Below are 20,146 nucleotides of genomic sequence, written 5' to 3'. Positions count from 1 at the left end.
TAAAATAATATAAAAATAAAAAAATAAAAACCCCCAACATTCCCACTATTAAGTAGTTACCATCTACCATAAATAACCATTCTTTTTCCTATTTCAAATCTACAGCTTCTATATTCACAAAATAAATTATGCACAAATTTAATTTTCCATCCATCCTATTAGTTTTGTAATCTCGTTTTCTGTTTTGATCAATTATTTAATCAGGTAAGTGTTGAAATTACGTTAAAACCCTAAAAATCGCATATACTATTAATTGAATTGATTTTTTCCGTTTTCTCTTTCATTATTCATGGTTAAATTTGTGATTTCGGGCGTGATATTTATCATATGATACTATCATATTCATTTTCAGTTTAGTGAATATGGTAATTTAGTTTGATGAATATATGTTATCTAGTGTGACTGTGTGATATTCATCATATGTAACTATTATATTCACTTTCAGTTTAGTGAATATGATAGTGTAACATAATGAATATGTATTAGGTACTATGATATTCATCATATAACACTATTATATTCATTTTGAGTTTAGTGAATATGTCAGGGTAATTTGATGAATATATATAACTTAGTGTGATATTCACCCTAAGACGCAATTACATTCACTTTAACTTAAATGAATATGATGATTTATTTTGATGATTATGATTCATAAACTTGATAAATTTGAGTACAAATAGATTAAAATTATAAATTTCATGAATTTGATAAGATTTTAGTAAACTTGTAAATTGAGTAATTAATTTAAAAAGAAGAACAAACGTGGTAAGTACTGTATATATGAAGATGTAGTGGGTAGTTATTATTTTTTTTTAATTTTTTTTTTCCCCTCTATAACTACCATGAGAGTATCTGCTTCCTACTCCTGGGAGTAGGATATAATTTACCATTTTCACTTTTTTTATTTATTTTTAATATATTTCGTATTAAACCAGATAATTATAATTATAAAAATTGAGAATCAATATATATATATAATAGAAGCTTTTTTCAGAACACGTGGTAGTCTCCAAGTTTTTAAAAACACAAAAAATAAAATTTTATCTTGAAAAAAAAAAATCAATCTTAACAAATATATAGAAGATAATATATTAAAAACACAAAAAATAAAATTTTATCTTGAAAAAAAAAAATCAATCTTAACAAATACTCCTATACAAAAAATAAAATTTTATCTTGAAAACAAAAAAAAAAATCAATATGGAGATATTAATTATCTTAAAAGATAATGTAAATTACAGTAACCTAATGAACACGTAGAAGACTGAATGACAACTACAAACCTATCCTATATAAGTACAAAATTAAAACATGGAAGAAAGGTAATTATAGAAGCATGGACATCTAAGGTCATTCTACTGCATTATCATACTGCTACTTCTACGACTAATGATGTTTTATTTGTTTGGTGTTTTTAGTTTTTTTTGTTGCTATCATCTATACATATGTACACGGATAAATCTTGAACGATCCGGCATCAAGCGGATTACACCATGATTCTAATTATTAAACTATTTCGTATTGTTATGGCAATTCATTTTGAACCTAACTTTTGGAGTTTGATTTTCATTTAGACAAGTTCTATGACTATTTGCTTTGTTCTCCTAAGTAAATATCTTGAGGTTTTGGCGAAGGAGAAGACATCAGCAGCAATTGCCAAGCTCATGGACTTGGCACCATACCTGAGGCAACAACATTGTGGACTCTTGACCCGAATGGTAATATCTTGACTGAAATTAAAAAAAAATCAGAAATTGTACTTTCCCAAATTGCACGGTTGGTTGAATCAACTCAGGCGGCTAAAGCACCTGTCCAGAAGCCTGATATTGTATATAAATTATTTAAAGAACATACGAATGTCCATTATCTGATTTCGAAGCCTGGTATTGTATATAAATTAAATGGGAAATTGTATTGTCTTTTGTTTCATCAGAGCACTTTAAACAACTTATTCTCAAAGCCTATAAGCAAAGTCAACACAAATTATGCATTCAAATAGTGGAATATTAACTTTGCAAACTACTCTTATTCTCTTATTTTGCTATAGTCCTCATTGTCTTTGTCCTTTTACTGATTGTTGTCTTGTTGTGACAATCCTTTCAGAAATTCTTTTTTGAAGTTGGTCAAAAGTTTCCACCGTCATACCACCTGGCCTTAGTGTTGATTATTACTATTATCATTTATTTCTATTGTATTTTTCTAATGTTCGACAGGTTCTCACCACATTAAGCCAACTGATTTCGAAAAGAAATCTATTATGTTATGGTACTCCATATTCTAGACTTAATTATCTGCATGTTTAATCTTATAAGAATCATAATTGGATAATACTTAACCTTTTACACCATGAGCGAGATTGTTATGCTGGGTTAATTTAAATGTGACGTTTCGTTATAGCTCAATAGATCAGACACAGACGATGAGCATGTATTTTCGGCGACCCAGTCTATAACTTACTTTTTTCTTAACAATTGTTGTCTTTTATTTTTTCATAGATCATATAGTCTGGTATATAAAACCAATTTGTACGTAGTATGCACACACTACATTGTAAATCATTAATTAGCTTAACAAATTACATGTTTTTCACTATCAAACACGACTCGATTTACAAAATACTTACTATAATACGTAGTAAGATATTACATAGTTACATATCGAGTATGTGCAAAAAAAATCAACTCAAAAAAATTGACACTACATATTTTCATAATCTGTACAACCAATAAATATAGCTTTGTAAAATGTATTGAACCATTTAACATTATTCATTTTATAGCTGTTTTTCATCTAAGAACTTTCACTAAGAGCAATAGCAATAGTAGTTCTTAACATTGGGGTTATCATTAAGAACCTTGTTTTTAAAGTTCTTCTATTGCATTGAAAAGTTGTTCTTATTTTTAAGAATAAAGTTCTAAAATGTGTATAAGCTTTGTAAAATGTGAAAAACACTCCAACATTGTTCATTTTTAAGTAAATTTCATTTAAGAACTTTTATATTAAGTTCTTCCATTGTAAACAAAAGTTCTTAAGTATTGAAATTGACGTAATATGACATGGCATAGAAAGAACTTTATATAAAGTTCTTCTATTGCTATTGCTCTAAGAATTTTATATAAAGTTCTTCTATTCCATTTAACATATAAAGTTCTTCTATTGTGAACAAAAATTCTTAAAAATTGGGGTTGGTGTATTATGACATGGTATTATTTACTACACTTATTTTCAAAGTCATTATTTACTTTAGGTAACAATAATACCCTTCTCACATTCAAGAACTTACTTATTTTACAACTTCGGTTAAAAATAAATGAATTTATCCTTCTCACATTCAAGAACTTACATATTTTACCATTCCCGTTAAAAATAATTATCTATTTACGTTTTTCACAAGTTCGCCTAAATGCATTATCTATTTACGTTTTCTACAAGCTCACTTAAAAACTGAACATTTTAAATACCCGTGCAACGCACGGGCACAAAATCTAGTAACTACTAATTACGTATATGTTTATGGCTAAAATTACTAAAAATAAATATACGGAGAAAAGTGTTAATTTGACTGATTTTTAACCCTATCCCGACTCAAAACCCGTATTAACATGACTCGTACAAATCCGAATTAAATATTACCCGTATTTTAACCGAATCCGAAACAGGTTTACAGTTGTACTTCTGTTGTTTGTCACAAACACAAATCATCTCCAAGTCTCCTGTGAAAAAAGATTCAAACTTTCATCCTAGAAATTAACAGGTAAGTCTCAATTCTTCATTACATCAAACCAAATTCATAAATTTAATATCTTTTAAACAAACAAAACCCTTACAAATTAGGATCGTAATTTATTACTCTTTTCGTCTTAGTCATTTGTTTACCTTTTACCTTCATCGTATTTTAATCAAAGGGTAAATAAACCACCGAGACGGTGTATAATCATAATGAAGGTGCAATTCAATTTAATTATATAATGGATTTTGTTATTTTGTAGAATTGAGAAAAAATGCAGTTTTTTGGGGCAACAGAGATAAACCCGTCACCACCAGCAATAACAGCATCAGGAAACAATGCACATATGATATATATATTCAACAGAAATGGTATTTGTTTACTTTATAGAGAATGGAATCGTCAACTTCACACTTTAGATCCTCAACAAGATCATAAACTTATGTTTGGTCTTCTTTTTTCTCTCAAATCTCTCACTGCTAAGATGGACCCCACCTGGTATCTATCTTCATATTTTTCTGAATTTTTTTGGGTTTTTTTTGTTGGGTTTTGAAGGAATTATGAGTATTTGTTTGATTTGATGAGTGTGTGTGATTGATTAATTTGGTTGGTTAGGGAATTGTGCTTAGATTTTTGTGTAATGGGGTTGTTTCTTGACGTAATTTTCATCTTGGGTTATTCGGAAATAAATAACCTCTTTATGTTGCTAACATAGAGGTAAACCTGCGTAAACCGCCCCCTCTCCCCTATCCCAGATTTGCAGGAGCCTTTTGAGGCATTGGGGTAATGTTGTTGTTGGGTTGTCATGTATCAATATGAATTTTCGGCCTAGGATCATTCGGATACAACCCCTTTATGTTGCTAGCACAGGGGTAAGCCTGCGTACGTCTGATCCCCCCTTACCCCGCAATTTGCAGGAGCCTTTGAGGCATTGGGGTAATGTTGTTGTTGGGTTGTCATGTATCAATATGAATTTTCACCTAGGATCATTCGGATACAACCCCTTTATGTTGCTAGCACAGGGGTAAGCCTGCGTACGTCTGATCCCCCCTTACCCCGCAATTTGCAGGAGCCTTTGAGGCACTGGGGTAATTCAGTTGTTGGGTTGTCAATTGTCATGTATCAATATGAATTTTGCTGGGCAAAGTTTTAATTTTTTTGATGATGAGAATTGTTGATTTTGGATGATTAGATTGATTAGGAAGCTCTTAGAAGAGTATAATATTGGAAATTTGTTAGAACGGAAATTAATTCCTGTGTCATCTTGGGTCATTCGGAAACAGCCTCTTTGTGTTGCTAACACAAGGGTAAGGCTGCCTACATCCGACCCCCCCCCCCCCGCAATTTGCGGGAGCCATTGAGGCACTGGGGTTGTTGTTGTTGTTGTTGTTGGAAATGAATTCCTGTGAAGGAAGTTGTGATGATGCTTGGTCTGTAAAGAAAGTGTTGATTATGTTTTAGAGGACGGTGTTGGCTTGTATGTTAGAACTTTCATATACCCTTGGGTTGTTGGTGGAAATTCGTTGTAGAAAGTTAGTATTCGCTTAATGTGAGAAAATCATGAAGATGATCTAATCAAGTCAATGTGGATAGTGATTTACACACGCGGTTCATTTTTACGCTCCCTTAGTGAGAGCATATTTCTCTATGCGTCTGTTATAAAGCAGAGTTAAGTGAAAAAAATTTGAAGGGATGTAAATGTTGCACTCCCCTTTTGTTTTTCACTTTTTCTTTTCTATATTTTTGCATTTTGAGGTGTGCGATCACCCATGGACGGTTCTAAAGGATGATTCATGTCAGCCGACCCCAAATCATTTTGGGATTAAGGCTCTAATGTTGTTGTTGTGTTGTTGTTGGGATAGATGGACTAATAATGATGTGTACGTTTTGTGATAATGATACAGTGTGGACAAGGTTAACCTTGGAGTACCTCAGTTGCCAGGCCAGGGATGTTCTTTTCATAGTTTCCGTACTAATACTTATAAGCTTAGTTTCATGGAAACGCCATCAGGGATAAAGGTTTGTTCTTCCTTCTGCTTCTGCTTCGTATGTACACTTACTTGTGCGTTCATTGATAGATACGTATCTATTTATGTACACCTTAATATGCTTGTAGATCAGCTTAACTCCTGATTCCGTCTTCTCTGTATAGCCTTCTATGTACCCATTACCATTACCCATAACTGGTTTCGCTTCACAGGCACTAACTCTCCTTTTTGTGTGCATTCAGCTTATTTTGGTCACTCATCCTAGAACAGGTGATCTAAGAGAATCACTAAAGTATATCTACAACTTGTATGTCGAGTACGTTGTCAAGAATCCTCTTTATTCCCCTGGAACTCCTATCCGGTGAGTTACCGACTCCAGTTTTCAGTACAAATTAGTATTCTGATTCGCGTACGTTTATAGCTTAAAAGGGCTGCCCAAGAGATGTTACATGATGAAATTATGCTCTATTGCTCTGTCAACTTCGCAATGCTTGAACTAGAGTACGCCTTTTCCGAATGTCATCCGTCACAATCACAAGCTTATAGTCTGCTAAGTGGTTTGTGTACCTACTTGCACGAGCTACGTTTGTCGTTCAAACTATTTGGCTATCAAACAATGCACATGAAATCCCAAGAGAAAATTCTTAGAGTGCCCGTGCTTCAGGCATACGTATTATGTTTCACTTCCCTTTTGTTTTCACTTTTTCTTTTCTATTTTTTTTGCATTTTGAGGTGTGCGTTCACCCATGGACGTTTCTAAAGGATGATTCATGTCAGCCGACCCCAAATCATCTTGGGATTAAGCCTCTGATGTTGTTGTTGTTGTTGCCCGTGCTTCAGGCATACGTAGTCTTTCGTATGGGCTCAAAACACAAACGAGTTGTATTTTCGTCATCAAATACTTATTCCTTTCCATTAATAGAATGCCATTTTTAATATTTTGTGCTATGAAGAGTCTTACCAAACACTAATTATGCAAATTTGTGTGCACTTGCAGGTGCGAACCATTCAACACCAACCTTGACCAATATGTTAGAGGGCTTGGCTAATTTTTCGAGACATTTTCAAGTTTGGTGTTGTGAAGCTATTTTTTTCCAATCAACAGCCTATTCGAGGGCATGTGCTATCTTGGCCTGTGTCATTGCGTTTGCGTGAAAGTCATCAAGCCGAGTTGATTCAAGAAGAGTTTTTGTATGGAAAAGGCAGATCAAGTGATAGAGTTGATATTCTGCTTGTATATCTGTTATGGTTCTTGTACTTGTCCCAATTTTCTGTCGATTTTTACGTTACTGCTTTAAACCGTATTATGTGATGCCAACTATCTTGAAAGAGTTCTACACGGAATACCAAATTGTTCACTGCTGTATTCCGCATGGTTTAGACTTTAGGCGTATGAATTATGATCGAATGCAGGCTTTGACTTGAACAGGTTCCTGAGTATTCCATGGCCATGGGCTAGTAGGCTGCCGAGTTTTTTTTTTTTTTTTTTTTTTTTTTTTTTTTTTTTTGATAGCAGTAAAGAAAGGTAAACCTACATAAAGTTCGGGCATACAATGACGAGTTAAGGGTGACTTATTGGGATCTATGCAAAATTCCGAAAATGCATTGTTCCCATTAATAGTCTTAGTTACATAAAGCAGTGATATTACATCCAGTAGTACCAGTACCCGTCCAAATGGTTCACCGCTCACCCAATGTGCCAGTATATTGTGCTCCGATTAACCAAGAAGCCACTATAATTCTCCGATAAGCCACTACAGAAATCAGATTCACAATACAACAACATCAGAGCCTTAATCCCAAAATGATTTGGGATCGGCTGACATGAATTATCCTTTAGAACCGTCCATGGGTAAACAAATCAGATTCACAATACATTTACAAAATTAGAAAACTCTATTAAAAGGCAATAATACTATTCATCTTACAAAATGTATACACAATGATTTAACTTTTGACAATACTAAGAAAATTGAATCCAAAACCAGTGAAGTCACCGGTTACTACATCAGTCTGATAAGGAAGTCGGAATTCCTTGAACAAGATGTTAGCAGCAAGAAAGAAGACGTAATGAATGGGATTTTGACGCTCCTCAATCTGGATTTTTAGTCCCATGTCGCTCCAGCCACAGCTGAGGTGCAGTCGGATGTATGCGGGAAAGTTGTGACAAGAAAACTTTATGACTAACAGCAATTATGCTTGAGAGAGTGTACTTTTTGGTACACAAGCCCTGCTCAATAAGCCACATATGGAATTTGTATCTGGGTTTAATCCGCTTTTCTAGATTATAAAATAAGTAAGCTGGGAAAACTTCCAAGTAGTCCAAAGAAAAACCTATTTCCTCGAGGTAGTTGATCTTTTCTGTAAAACTGTCAATATCCTGATTAAGTATTTTGGGTGCACGAATTATCATCTTACATAGCTTCGGAAACTTGATCCCTTTGTTCAGTAAAAAATCAAATCGCAATTGCAATTCACTTGGCGAAACATGTACATCAACTAAGAGCTTCATGGTGTGACCGTTTTCTCCAAATCCAATTCCATGAAAAAATTCCAGCTTACTAGACGAGTAAATATATGTTCTTCTACTTTTGATACGTTCCATACTTTGAACATATTTCTCATCTACACCATCGTCAGGGCTAGTCAAATCATAATTAGCAAATAAGTGATGATAACCACACTTCATTCTGTCGAAGAACCATTCATGAAGATCAATAGCTTTGAGAATATTTGGCAAATTAACCATATTATTCCGCCCAAATGCATATTTGTAGTTTTGTTCTACAAATTTTAATTTGTTCTTACACAAACCAAAATGCTCCAATAAGCTCGAAACTGAAATCACACGATCATGAAGTTGAATGCTCAATATCTCGGGATTGGAAAGAATCAACAGACCTACTTCCACCTTCTCAGAACCTAACCTAGAAAAGAACTCGACCTTCTTAACCAAAACCTCCTCTGAGAAGTCGGTCAGGATACTTCTGCCCTTAACCAGCAACTTCCCAACTTCCCCTTTCGCAACACCAAGGTCATAAAAAACCTTCATTTTTCTACAAACCTCAGACCAAACATCGGCATTCCTTTCCCAATAGCTCCCAAAATCAAAATCAACAAAAACCCTTTTCAAATCATCCAACAACGCACCATTTTCATCACTCAATCCTCGCCCTTCACCCTTCAACACACACGGAAACGTCAAACAAATGCCAACAATCTGCTGATTATCAAACCCTAACGAAACCAACCCATCTATTCTCTCACTCAAAAACTCCGCTTCCTTCCCAAAGATCGAAGCTTCCTCAAGATACAACCTCCCCAACTTATCCCAAGGAAACCCATACCCCGCAAGATAACAAGCAGCATCAAGCACAACACAATCCTCAGAGAAAAAATGCACATTTGGCTTCAAAACCCCGTTAACATCACCATACTCAATACCAATACTTTCAAAAAAGAACCCAAATTCATTTATTGGATTATACCTAAGAAACATGGAAAATTTCTTGCGAAAACTAAGCGGCGAAAAGGGCACCCTAGACATAGTTTCATAGAGACAATGTGTGGAATTCTTGCTTATAAGCTCAGCATAAGTAAAGGGCAATCCTCTAGTGCTATGTAGATAATCAGTAAGCGCTTCTCGGGCAAGCCGTGTCGCCCAAGGCCGATAGTTATATGGGACGCTCTTGATGAGATTGGGTAAAGTGTTAGCGCCTCTACCGGTATCGGAAAAATGCCGAAAAAACATCGCACGACTGAAATTCAAGGAGGAAAAACATCGTGCAAACGACGTCGTATACATGGAATTACGCATTGTGATTTCTAGGGTTTTGGGGGTTTAACTAAGCTTATTATAACAAGAAATGGTAAAAAATAAAGAGCATATTGTGTAATTAGCAAAGTAAATAGTAAATTAGATAGTAATTAATGGAATTAAAACAAGGTTTAAACTTGATTTACCCTTCGAATGGTATAGAGTGTGATTGCTTATGCTCCCCCACCTTGCCGCCATTGTTGATTGTCATTTCGAATGAAGGTTTCGATTAGGGTTTTGGTTTCGAAATAGATAAACCGCGGTTTTACCCAAAATTATTACAAGACTATTTTAGTCTTTGTAAACGACTTCAATAAGTCCACCACCGTCTTTTCAAAATGATGTCTTGTAAAGCAATTGGTCTCCCTTGTGACGGGTCACCATTTGTGGCGGATATTTTGTGAGTTAAAATGGTAACAAAATGGGTTAGTGGAGAAAGGGGACTACATGAATAGTGTTGCAGAGAGAGAAAAAATGGGTACTTTGTGAGGTAAAATGGTATCCGTCACTCCAAAGTGACGGATATTGTTGGTCACAAATGAGATTTTGTGCTTGTAAAGAAGTCTTTTCAAAATGACATGGTAAAACTGATCGATCCGAATAACCTAATTCAATAAGGCTGACTTAAAATCTAAAAATGACCCGAAATGTATAATCGAAAGTGACTCGATAGACCTGAAAAGATCCGACTCGAAAGCGACCCAACCCGAAGTGACACGATTTGAGTGACCCGAGGACCCAAAGTGACTTAATTAAGGCAAAATCATGACCTGAAATGATCCAAACAACCCAGATCGACCTGATCCCGAAGTGACCGAATAAACTGCTGGCCCGAAAATAACCTAATCTAAATGAGGTATAACCATAACACACCCACACAGCCCCCCTTGCAAAAAGTCCTTTTGTAGAAACGAAAAAGGCTACATTCAGCTCGATTCAATTTAGCTCGCTAGAGTTTAATTTAACTAAACTCGGCTAAGTTATACCCAATTTATATCAATTCTATCTAATTTAGTTAGGTTGGTTCAATTCAGCTAGACCCATATATATAGTGAACAATATATAGGCCCGTACATGTCCAATTTAGCACACTTAGGTTCAATCGTAGCTTGTTGCAAATATTGAGAAATTTCATTTTTTTTGTTTTGGACCAGTAATGTTATTTTTGTTGAACACAAACCTCACCTCCATCCATTATCTTTAATAATTGGATTTGTTGGTTAACTTATGAAAAAAAATTCGTTCTGAAAGCAGGAAGGTGGGTGTTTCAGTTTGGTTCAAATTAACAAGGCCAATTTTTAGATTTGTACAGTCGTATAGATTGTTATCTGTAAATATTTTACTTGACCTAATTTTTTTCTCGATAGTCGACTTAGTTTTTTAGTTTAATTTCACTAGGAAAGATATATAACAAATTAACAACACAATAACAATGCGATGGTAGAGACGTAGACCAATCTCTCCGACCAACGAAGCAGGGTCGAACATGACCAAGGCTATGAGCGACCCTACTAAACTTCCTACCAACAAAGGACCACTTAACCGACTCAAAACTACTACATAACGACAAGATATCACTAATGATAAGGTGAAAATCAATAATAATTTCATCATTATTGATTTACCATCTCAATGTGGACAAATATTTAACTTGTGCCCTCCACATAACAAAATCAGACGTTGGCAAAAAAAAAAGCCCAAAAATCATCCTAAGCCCATGTAGGCATGTGGTTAGGCCTTTGGCATAGGCCCGTACATGTTGCCCAGTCCGAACAACATAAGAGATCAACTTTTATGCTAACCCTTCCAAACACAATCCGGCCCGATTTATAATCAACTCTTACGCAAGTCTTTCAAACAATAAAATTCTTCGAGTTAATTTTATATAATTAAATACATGATATAATTATGTTGACTATGTTCTTTGAGTTAATTATATGTAATTAAATTCGTTTGACACAATGCAAATTAAATACAATTAACTCAAAGAATACTAATATTACATAGTCAACATAATTTGCATTAGTATTATAGAGATTTTTTTTTGGTAAAGAAGTATCATAGTAGATGATATCAAATGAATAAATCAATCTATTCGGAGCCTACACCCACCTTCAAGAATACTAGAAAACTAATTTTTTATTATTTGTATTCCGCTGATCTTATTCAAGACTGTTCTAACTTCAAACCTATAACTTTATTTGATTTTAACCTTTATTTTAATTGGGGGTAAAATCGCCCTAAGTTAAGACGATTTTAAATGAAAATTGGGAGATTTGGCATTAAAACCATAGTCATAATAGTGCGTCTTGTTTCATACGGGCCTTTTTGGTCTGAAATAATAAGACGGGATTTTGTAACCATTTTACAGTTAAATATGACCACTGTTGAAAAACCAGTTACATAAGCTGTAACACTGCCTATATCATTGTGGTTACATTTAACAATAAAATGATTATATATACCCGTCTGAAAAATAAGACGAAAAGTGTTCGTCTGAAACAAGAATTTGTGTAGTCATAAAATCTTACCCAAATCAAATCCAACTGGATTTTTAGCTTTCTCAGGTTCCCAAAAATGAAGCATTTATTGATTTGGAATCAAGCAACCTACATTTAATTTTGCTTCCTGGAGTGAAACAGCTTCCCACATACCTAAAAAAACTCAATGTTTCACTATTACTTGTGCTACTACTCGGCTACTCCTATGCCATTGTAACTTACAACTTTGACATTTGTAGTTAATACTCTTTTCATCTCCCGATAAAAACTCTATAACAATTTAATAATTACTCGTATTGTTTTAGAGGGTAAAATGATCTTTTTAACCGAGTATATAAAAACATTAAATAATGACATTTTACTTGATTGAAAAATCAGTAGATCGCCTAAAATCGATGTATAATATGCATGATTATTTAATAACTTGTACGTTGCATTCAAGGACGTAGCTAGGGTTGGGCCATGGCCCGGGGTCCTTTTTGAATTGTTATGTATCAGCAAACAGTAAATATAGCATAGTTGTTGGCTTGTTGCATTAGCACAATTGGTCATGGAAGTGGTCATAAAATGTCATGATAAAGGAAGGTCTACGGTTCAATTCCTTTTACCTTTTTTTAATCCTTTTTTTTCATCGATTAAGACTTTCCCACCCCATTGTTTTCTATTTCTTTGATTGTTTTATCCGCTGATACCATGAGTTTGACGCTACAATTTTTACAATTATTCATGTAATATTTCTTGCCCTTACACCAATTTTTTATTTGTTCCATACACATTCTTTATTAATTTCTAAATATTTTCCTATACTACTCATTTAATAATTTTTAATTTTGTATTTATACATTTTGAGACATATTTAGATAAGTGTTATCGAAAACTGATAACATGTACAATAAGAGATATGTTAAAGTATTTTAATTTCGTCGACATATTTAAGTCGAAGATGAAAGGATTAATTTCGGCCCCACCTAGGATTCGGGTTTAGCTACGCCCCTGGTTGCATTAATTATTAACAGCAACAAATAAGATATGAGTATAATCTATATTAGAAAATCGTTATATAACCTTGTCGTGTTTTATGTAGATTTGTGTAAGAAGAATGATATGGCAAATGTCGTTACAATTGTTATTCGAATTATGGTCATAACTAATGTACAAACACATTATTACACGACCACTTTCATTCCAAATAATTATTAATAAATGGAAAAAAAAAAGGGTCAACAAGTTTTGCTTATGACGATTTATATTAATGTAAAATTTTAGAGCGGCTTTTGTTTAAAAGTTTATGCATCCTATTGTGCATGACAATATCCCTTATTTGCCTTATCTACCATTTTGATTAAATGATCCTCCTATAATAAGTTTCCTTAGACCCAATACTCCAATACTTTTAACAAAACTATGGGTAGTAGTTACATCTAATTTCATTAAATTAAACTTATGGGTGTTTTAAACCAAAAACTGTCGAGAAGAAGCAAATATATGACTTAATTATGAGGTGAAGTTACAAGAATAATTAGTCAAATTAAGAGCTAAAGTGATAGGGGATCATGAATAAATGTCAAGGAAATAATTAATATACTTTGACCATAGGTTAAAATAATAAAGTTTGCATGCAAATTTCAGAACAAACGACACATTTTTCATTATGATTAGTGCTCCAAAAAACGTAGTATTTCATATTATATTAAATTAAATCTACCAAGATTCCAAAATATACCTAATAACTTATGATTGAATGTTTTATTTATTTTATTTAATAATATTTGTGATCACCTTATAAATATAAATATACTACTCATTTTTCTTACTATCTTCAACACTCATTTTCTTGAGAAAGTTTGAGTGTAAGAAGACAAATAAAATAAATAAAAATAGAGTGAAAAAAATGGGTGAGGAAGATAAAAAGAGTGATATATGGGGTTTAAGTTTAAGCTTGAGACCACCAATAAATATTACCAACCTTGATAATAAACCTTTGTGCAAGAGAGAAGCTCAATTCTCAATAGGTACATATATTTTCGATCGATTTTTAAATATCGTGTTTTTTACATATAGAATTGGTATAGTACATTATCTTTTTTTATTAGAATTATAGATATAGTTTTATATAATACGAGTTGTTCATGTATGCCTTTTAATTCGGGTCATTTTACAAAAGTGTTATTATTGTTTTTATACTTTGGAGTTTGAATATATATATAGCCGATTTTGATATGGAGGTGGTGACTCGTGAGTGTATCTTGTACGAGTATGTATTTTGTTTATGTATGTAAAATTGTTTTATAATTCAGTCATATTCCCGTGTCACATATCATTAGTAAAAAAAAAATTCTCCTTAATTAAAATAGAAGAACTTAACGAAAAATTTTGAGTCTTTTTTCCCGATTATCTATTATCATGGTTTTCTAGATATCGTTCTTCAAAGTCAAAAAATTGAACTCCAATTTAAAAAGGAAAAAAATTGATTTAATAGAAGATTATATGTTTGATAAACTTTATAAAAAATTTCCTCATCAAACATTTTTTTCCAAAGAAAATGGTAAATTTGTTGAATTAATCATTAATTAGTAAATGTATAAATATGTTGTATGTTTAATTATGCAGATGAACAAATCACAAAAATGCACAAACAAAACAAAAGATTAACGATAATGCCAAGGATGATGGAAATGGACGTAAAACCACCATTAATAATAGATTTAGAGGAAATTGAGACTAGCAAAGAAGACTCCCCAAATAGCACTTTATCAAGTTCTAATGCCAAAAGACTTGGTGGTGGTCTTAGAGGAGACAAATATGTCATTAGCGATGACGAAGAAGGCGGTAGTGGTGGTGGAGATGGCGGTGGTGAAGAAGGCGAGAGGAAAAAGCTTAGGCTTTCGAAAGAGCAGACACTGGTGTTGGAACAGGCTTTTCGGGAACACACCACTCTTAATACTGTTAGTGATCATTTCGTTCTTTTGTCTTATAGACGACTTATATAAGACTGTTCTATGCGTATATTATAATATTAGTGTCAGTTCAAGTTATATTTCTCATTTCACATTAGGGGTAACGGTCCATGTTATATATTTTTTTTTTTTTTTTTTTTTTTTGAATTTCAGAAGCAAAAGGTGACATTAGCAAGACAAGTGAATTTAAGGCCAAGACAAGTTGAAGTGTGGTTCCAAAACAGACGAGCAAGGTATGTACTTTAGAAAGACCAATCTGGATGTAGACTCAAATTCAAATTGACTCGAATCGACCAAAAAAAATGACCAAATTTAACCTGAATTGATTTTCGAACGTTTAAAAATGATCATAATTGATCTGACTCGTAACAATACCTAAAACGGTCCGTACCCTTACAACATGTAACCAAAAATGGCCCGAACGGGATAATTATTTAACATGCAATTAATTAATAAAACATCATTCAATTTAGGTATTAAAAAAAGAATTTATGGCAAAATTGCAAAAAAAATGATGCAATTAATAACAATATTAAAGATTAATTTCCTCATTTGACTTCTGAAATGGAGTACAACCCTTAGGGCTTAGGGCTGTATTAATCATTTCCCTTCAATTTATGGCTTGGTGTGTTTTAGGACAAAGCTGAAGCAAACGGAAGTAGACTGTGAGTACTTAAGGAAGTTTTGTGAGACCTTAACGGAACAAAACAGGAAGCTTCAAAAAGAGGTGCATGAACTTAGGGCATTGAAGAACCGCCCTAGCACCGCCCTCAACAAGTGTCCCTCATGCAAAACCGTCTCTCACCCTTCCACGTCTACTGCCGTGTCAGGCGTCTTGCACCGCCCTGTCCCAGTGAACTTGAAGAAGTTGTCCTTAACAATAAATAATAATATGATGTTGAAATCTCACCTTCCTCATGGATAGTGTGAATAAATTAATTAAATTTGGATGAGTGAAAAAAAATATAGAATAGTGTCGAATCAACGATTTGGCATTTCGGATACAAAATTTGAGTAATTTAATTTAACAAGCAATCAAGATTCATGAAGTATTTGAATTACTGCATACAAGCGTCGTCATTACGAAGTTTACTCGTAAATCCATGGCTGGAGGCTGCTGTGCCAGTTGACGATGCGTTCCTCCTCAGGGAACCAGAGAGCAATCTCATCTTTAGCTTCCTCCAGAGAGTCGCTTCCGTGTATGACGTTTCCATGTTGAATTTTCCTGAGAATATCGTCATTGATGAAGTGGTTTGATAGTTCGGAAAACATATTATCCGTAAAAATACAAATTCTTATCTAAGACGATTCCCAAGAATTACTAAATTGTACTCTCTGCGTTTCAGTCATTTGTTTATCTTTGATTAAAATATCGTTCAGGAAAATATAAAAATTAAACAAATGACTGATACGGAAAGAGTAATATTTCTCAAAACAAACTTGTAACATACTAACATGTACGAGTATTAGACATGTCAAATTCTGACCCGACCCGTAAACTCGACCCGACCCGTTTTTAGGGTCAAGACCCGAGAATTTCGACCCGTCAACCCGTTTGACCCGAATCTGAAATGACCCGGTATTTCAGGATCGAGACACGACACGTTGGGTCAAGGGTAAATCAAGAATTTTATTAAAATATATTATATTTGAAAAAATAGTTAAAAGAATTTCTATATTATATTTGAAAAAATAATTATTTATTGACCCGAACCTGACCCGCGACCCGCATGACCCAACATGTTACTGACGCGACACGTATTCCAATCGACTCGTATGACCCAACTCGCCCGACCCGTTTGACATCTAACGAGTATGGTACAACAACAACAACAACAACAACAACAGTGTATAATACCTGCCAATGTCGATAGAGAAATCGCCACGAATAGTGCCAGGCATTGTAGCTAAAGGGTCAGTGGATCCTATAAGCTTCCTACCGCCAGCAATAACACCTTTACCTTCCCACACCATGGCAACAACCGGACTCGAGATCATGTAATCAACCAACATGTCAAAATAAGGCTTTGCTATTGAGTTCTTATAATGCTTCTCAATCGTAGGACGGTCCGCTTTTGTAAATTTCAACCCTTAACATATACCATAATACACGCAGTATAAGTCCATTAGTCTTAAACCATACCATTTCTTTTTAGGAAAAAATGGAATCGGAGATGATTTAAGGACGGTCTCTAAACCCAAACTCGACTTCAAAAACAGAGTAAATAACTAATGGTAGTTATAACTTATAAATAAAAGAAAAATAGATCTAATAAAGCCGAATAAACAAACTATTTTAATAAGTTGACAATTTTTCACAATAAATTGTTCAATTCTTAAGACATTATTAACAATAAATTCAAACTAAAAGGCAATAATCTAAAAAATCAAGAGATTTATATTAGATGGGATGAAATACCCTTATTTTTTACAGTTTGTGTTTAACGCGACAAATTAAAAAGCGTAATTCTGTAATGTACATATAAATTTATTGGAAGAAGTTATTCTTTGATTGATTATATAAGCTCCAGAGGTCTTGGGTTCAAGTACTGTGAATACACCGCCGTTAAACCTAAGGTAAAACTTTATCGTCCCAATGGTCCTACCCAGCTGGAATATGGAAATTATTTGGCTAAATTAACCAAATACATGAATGCAAAAAAAAAAAAAAAAAAAAAAAAAAAATTATACCTCTAAGAAAGAAACCTTTCTTCTCAAACCTGCTAATGATCTCACCAACCTGCAAATTATTCAAAAACCGGGTCATAAACATTGTAACAAAAAGTAGTGATATACTCTGTTACCTTGTCTCGATGATTTGTTTACCTTTCATTAAAAACCGCTCATTTCAAAGTAAAAAACAGTACTAATTGTACCTTGAGCTAGTGATTAAGAGTTATATAACCTCTTATTACTAATGACCAAGGTTTAAACATTGGTACTCGATCAACCCTCAAAGTAAAAAACGGTAAATAAATGATTGAGACGTATCACGTATATAAACAAGTAAAAGAGTAAGGTAACAACCAGAGCTCTTTGAACACCATCAGGCTTAATTAAGATGAATGTCTGCTCCATTTTTATGAATTTTGTGAAAGTCAAAAGCACAAAAGTATGTAGAGAATAGAGATCAATTAGATGGTGAGATAATGAGATTCAACGAATATTGAGATTCCTTCCTCAAATAGAAAAAAATTGACTCTCTACAAGTAGACAAGTAGTCTTTATTATTATTATTATTATTATTATTATTATTATTATTATTATTATTATTATTACATTTCGGTCATTTGTTGTCTTATTTCATTTTGGAGTGTCTCAGTCAATTATTGTCCTTTCTATTTTACGAATGCGTTTGATGAACAACTTGATTTTATACACTCAATTTAGTCTACTAACAATTCACCTGAACGGAGGGAGTACGAAGTATTAACGTTTCCGTTAAAAAAAATTATGAACCAAAAATTATTATAATGAAAAATAAAAATTCATTTTTGAGAAGCGGGTCAAACATGTCGTAAATAAATTTGGCTGTTAATCCCATTCGAGCAAAAAATATTTTACTCCTCCTTTGCTAAAGATGTAGACCGATCAAATAATCTCATTTTTACATGAATAGTAACCCCCACCATTTTACTTGTTGTTTGTCTTATTATATAAGTGGTCACATATTTAACCCGTCTACAATAAACGAATAATATTCGTCTAAAGTTAGATTTTGTGCTCCTTTATTCCTTCCCACTCAACTAGTCAACTCCCCTTCACCGTCCTTCATGCTAGCAAAGCGGATTCTTTAATTCGGCCCAACTTCACTTAGGGTGCGTTTGGATTGAGGAATTTGGAGGAAAAGGGAGGGGAGGGAATTGGAAGGATGAGAAATCCATTGTTTGGTTAGCAAAATGAAGGTAGAAGGATTTGGAGGGGAGAGAAAATGGATCCCTTCATTTCCCTCCTACAAGGCAAATTATTTCCCCACCAACATAGGCATGATTTGGAGGGAAAATCACCTCCTCCATTCTCCCTCCCCTCCCCTTCCCTTCCCTTCCCTCCTTCCTCCTTCCTCCTTCCTCCTCCCCTCCCTTTCCCTCCTTTTTTCCTATCCAAACACACCCTTAGGGTCCGTTTGGATACAATTTTAGGAGGGAAGGGGAGGGGAAGGGAAGTGAGGGGAGGTGAAGGGAGGGGAGAGAAGGGGAGGGCTAATGGGATGTGGGTGTTTGGATAACAAAAATTATGAAGGGAAGTGGAAGGGGAGGAAGGAGGGAGATGAAGAATGGATGGAGGATTGAAGGATGTGGTGGTATAATTAGAGTCCAAATAATGTTTTCTTTCCAAATCTTGTCACCCTTGGAAAGATTATAGTTTGTTCTATAGAAGGGAAAATAAGTCCTCTCATTTCTCTCCCCTTCCATTTCCTTTCTCCCATATTTTTTATCCAAACAAAGGAAATTAAATCCCTCCTTTCCCTCCCCTCCCCTTCTCTCCAATTCCTTCAATCCAAACGGACCCTTAGGGTGTGCGTTTTGGGCCCAACACAAAAAACACTGAAAAAGCTTACTGTACCTGGCCCAATGTTCAACAAACAGCAAAAGGCCTTTTACCCTACTCGTCTTGGACAATGTGGTCGAACACAAATTTTCATATGAGACGGTTTAATATACGACTTCTTATATAATGAGTGGTTATTATTTCATAGTAACTTTTTATTCTATTCTTTGTTAGTTTTAAATGTGTTTAATAGTATACGCAAATTTAGTGTGATGGTGGTCTTCTAAGAGAATTACTGAATATTATTATTTTTTTGAATATATTTACGATTAAAATTGAGTAAATAAATTGTGTAGAGAATTAAATGAAAAAAAATTCAAAAATTCAAAAAGTTGTAAGTTTATGGAAAAAATTATGTTGGATAATGAATGCTAGTAACAAAATGTTGTATCTATATAACATTAATTGACCATCTTTTTATAAGAGAAAAGCATAATTGCTCTTTTATACTCCCTCCCAGTTGTTATATTGTTCCCATTTCATATGGGCACGATACTTAAGGAAAAATATTAAATATGAGTAAAAGAGTTGTGTGGGGTTGGTGATAGGAGAGAGATATGAATTATCAGTAGTTAAATAAAGAATTGTAGGGCCAAAATATAAAG

At 33.8% G+C, this 20,146-nt stretch overlaps 4 protein-coding genes across 5 annotated transcripts; 2 read left to right on the top strand and 2 right to left on the bottom strand.

Annotated features, from left to right (window-relative positions):
* Positions 1 to 3,669: 3,669 nt before the first annotated feature.
* Positions 3,670 to 7,082, top strand: LOC141585966 (uncharacterized). Its single transcript, XM_074407052.1, has 5 exons — positions 3,670 to 3,757; positions 3,993 to 4,228; positions 5,635 to 5,749; positions 5,961 to 6,079; positions 6,716 to 7,082. The coding sequence occupies exons 2-5, from the start codon at positions 4,005 to 4,007 to the stop codon at positions 6,765 to 6,767; spliced, it is 510 nt and encodes a 169-aa protein (XP_074263153.1). The 5' UTR covers positions 3,670 to 3,757; positions 3,993 to 4,004; the 3' UTR covers positions 6,768 to 7,082.
* Positions 7,083 to 7,595: 513 nt separating this feature from the next.
* On the bottom strand, positions 7,596 to 9,683 carry LOC141585965 (transcription termination factor MTEF18, mitochondrial-like). The gene has a single exon (XM_074407051.1). The coding sequence runs from the start codon at positions 9,533 to 9,535 to the stop codon at positions 7,811 to 7,813; it is 1,725 nt and encodes a 574-aa protein (XP_074263152.1). The 5' UTR covers positions 9,536 to 9,683; the 3' UTR covers positions 7,596 to 7,810.
* A 4,981-nt stretch (positions 9,684 to 14,664) lies between these two features.
* On the top strand, positions 14,665 to 15,918 carry LOC141586871 (homeobox-leucine zipper protein HAT4-like). Its single transcript, XM_074408268.1, has 3 exons — positions 14,665 to 14,981; positions 15,147 to 15,226; positions 15,630 to 15,918. The coding sequence occupies exons 1-3, from the start codon at positions 14,694 to 14,696 to the stop codon at positions 15,916 to 15,918; spliced, it is 657 nt and encodes a 218-aa protein (XP_074264369.1). The 5' UTR covers positions 14,665 to 14,693.
* A 41-nt stretch (positions 15,919 to 15,959) lies between these two features.
* On the bottom strand, positions 15,960 to 18,135 carry LOC141658466 (nucleoside diphosphate kinase 1-like). 2 transcript variants are annotated; one of them, XM_074465412.1, is made up of 4 exons: positions 18,021 to 18,135; positions 17,685 to 17,733; positions 16,852 to 17,083; positions 15,960 to 16,218 (listed from the first exon to the last, which is right to left on the bottom strand). In XM_074465412.1, the coding sequence occupies exons 1-4, from the start codon at positions 18,069 to 18,071 to the stop codon at positions 16,083 to 16,085; spliced, it is 468 nt and encodes a 155-aa protein (XP_074321513.1). In that variant the 5' UTR covers positions 18,072 to 18,135; the 3' UTR covers positions 15,960 to 16,082. The 2 variants fall into 2 exon arrangements, with proteins under 2 accessions (XP_074321513.1, XP_074321514.1); XM_074465413.1 differs by having other exon boundaries at positions 17,685 to 17,835; positions 17,945 to 18,108.
* Positions 18,136 to 20,146: the final 2,011 nt, after the last annotated feature.

This window comes from Silene latifolia, chromosome 6 (assembly GCF_048544455.1).
Source record: "Silene latifolia isolate original U9 population chromosome 6, ASM4854445v1, whole genome shotgun sequence".
Lineage (NCBI taxonomy): Eukaryota > Viridiplantae > Streptophyta > Magnoliopsida > Caryophyllales > Caryophyllaceae > Silene > Silene latifolia.
This window is presented reverse-complemented; position numbering and strand designations above follow the sequence as displayed.

Bases quoted from the DNA above. Each gene is read 5' to 3' on its own strand.
- LOC141658466 (XM_074465412.1), bottom strand. From the start codon at position 18,071: ATGGAGCAGACATTCATCTTAATTAAGCCTGATGGTGTTCAAAGAGCT. The intron at 17,084-17,684 runs GTATAATTTTTT...GTATATGTTAAG, and splicing joins GAAAGGTTTCTTTCTTAGAG to GGTTGAAATTTACAAAAGCG. The intron at 16,219-16,851 runs GTATTATACACT...CGATATTCTCAG, and splicing joins TTCTCTATCGACATTGGCAG to GAAAATTCAACATGGAAACG.
- LOC141585966 (XM_074407052.1), top strand. From the start codon at position 4,005: ATGCAGTTTTTTGGGGCAACAGAGATAAACCCGTCACCACCAGCAATA. The intron at 4,229-5,634 runs GTATCTATCTTC...ATAATGATACAG, and splicing joins GCTAAGATGGACCCCACCTG to TGTGGACAAGGTTAACCTTG. The intron at 5,750-5,960 runs GTTTGTTCTTCC...GTGTGCATTCAG, and splicing joins AAACGCCATCAGGGATAAAG to CTTATTTTGGTCACTCATCC.
- LOC141585965 (XM_074407051.1), bottom strand. From the start codon at position 9,535: ATGCGTAATTCCATGTATACGACGTCGTTTGCACGATGTTTTTCCTCC.
- LOC141586871 (XM_074408268.1), top strand. From the start codon at position 14,694: ATGCCAAGGATGATGGAAATGGACGTAAAACCACCATTAATAATAGAT. The intron at 14,982-15,146 runs GTTAGTGATCAT...TTTGAATTTCAG, and splicing joins AACACACCACTCTTAATACT to AAGCAAAAGGTGACATTAGC. The intron at 15,227-15,629 runs GTATGTACTTTA...GGTGTGTTTTAG, and splicing joins TTCCAAAACAGACGAGCAAG to GACAAAGCTGAAGCAAACGG.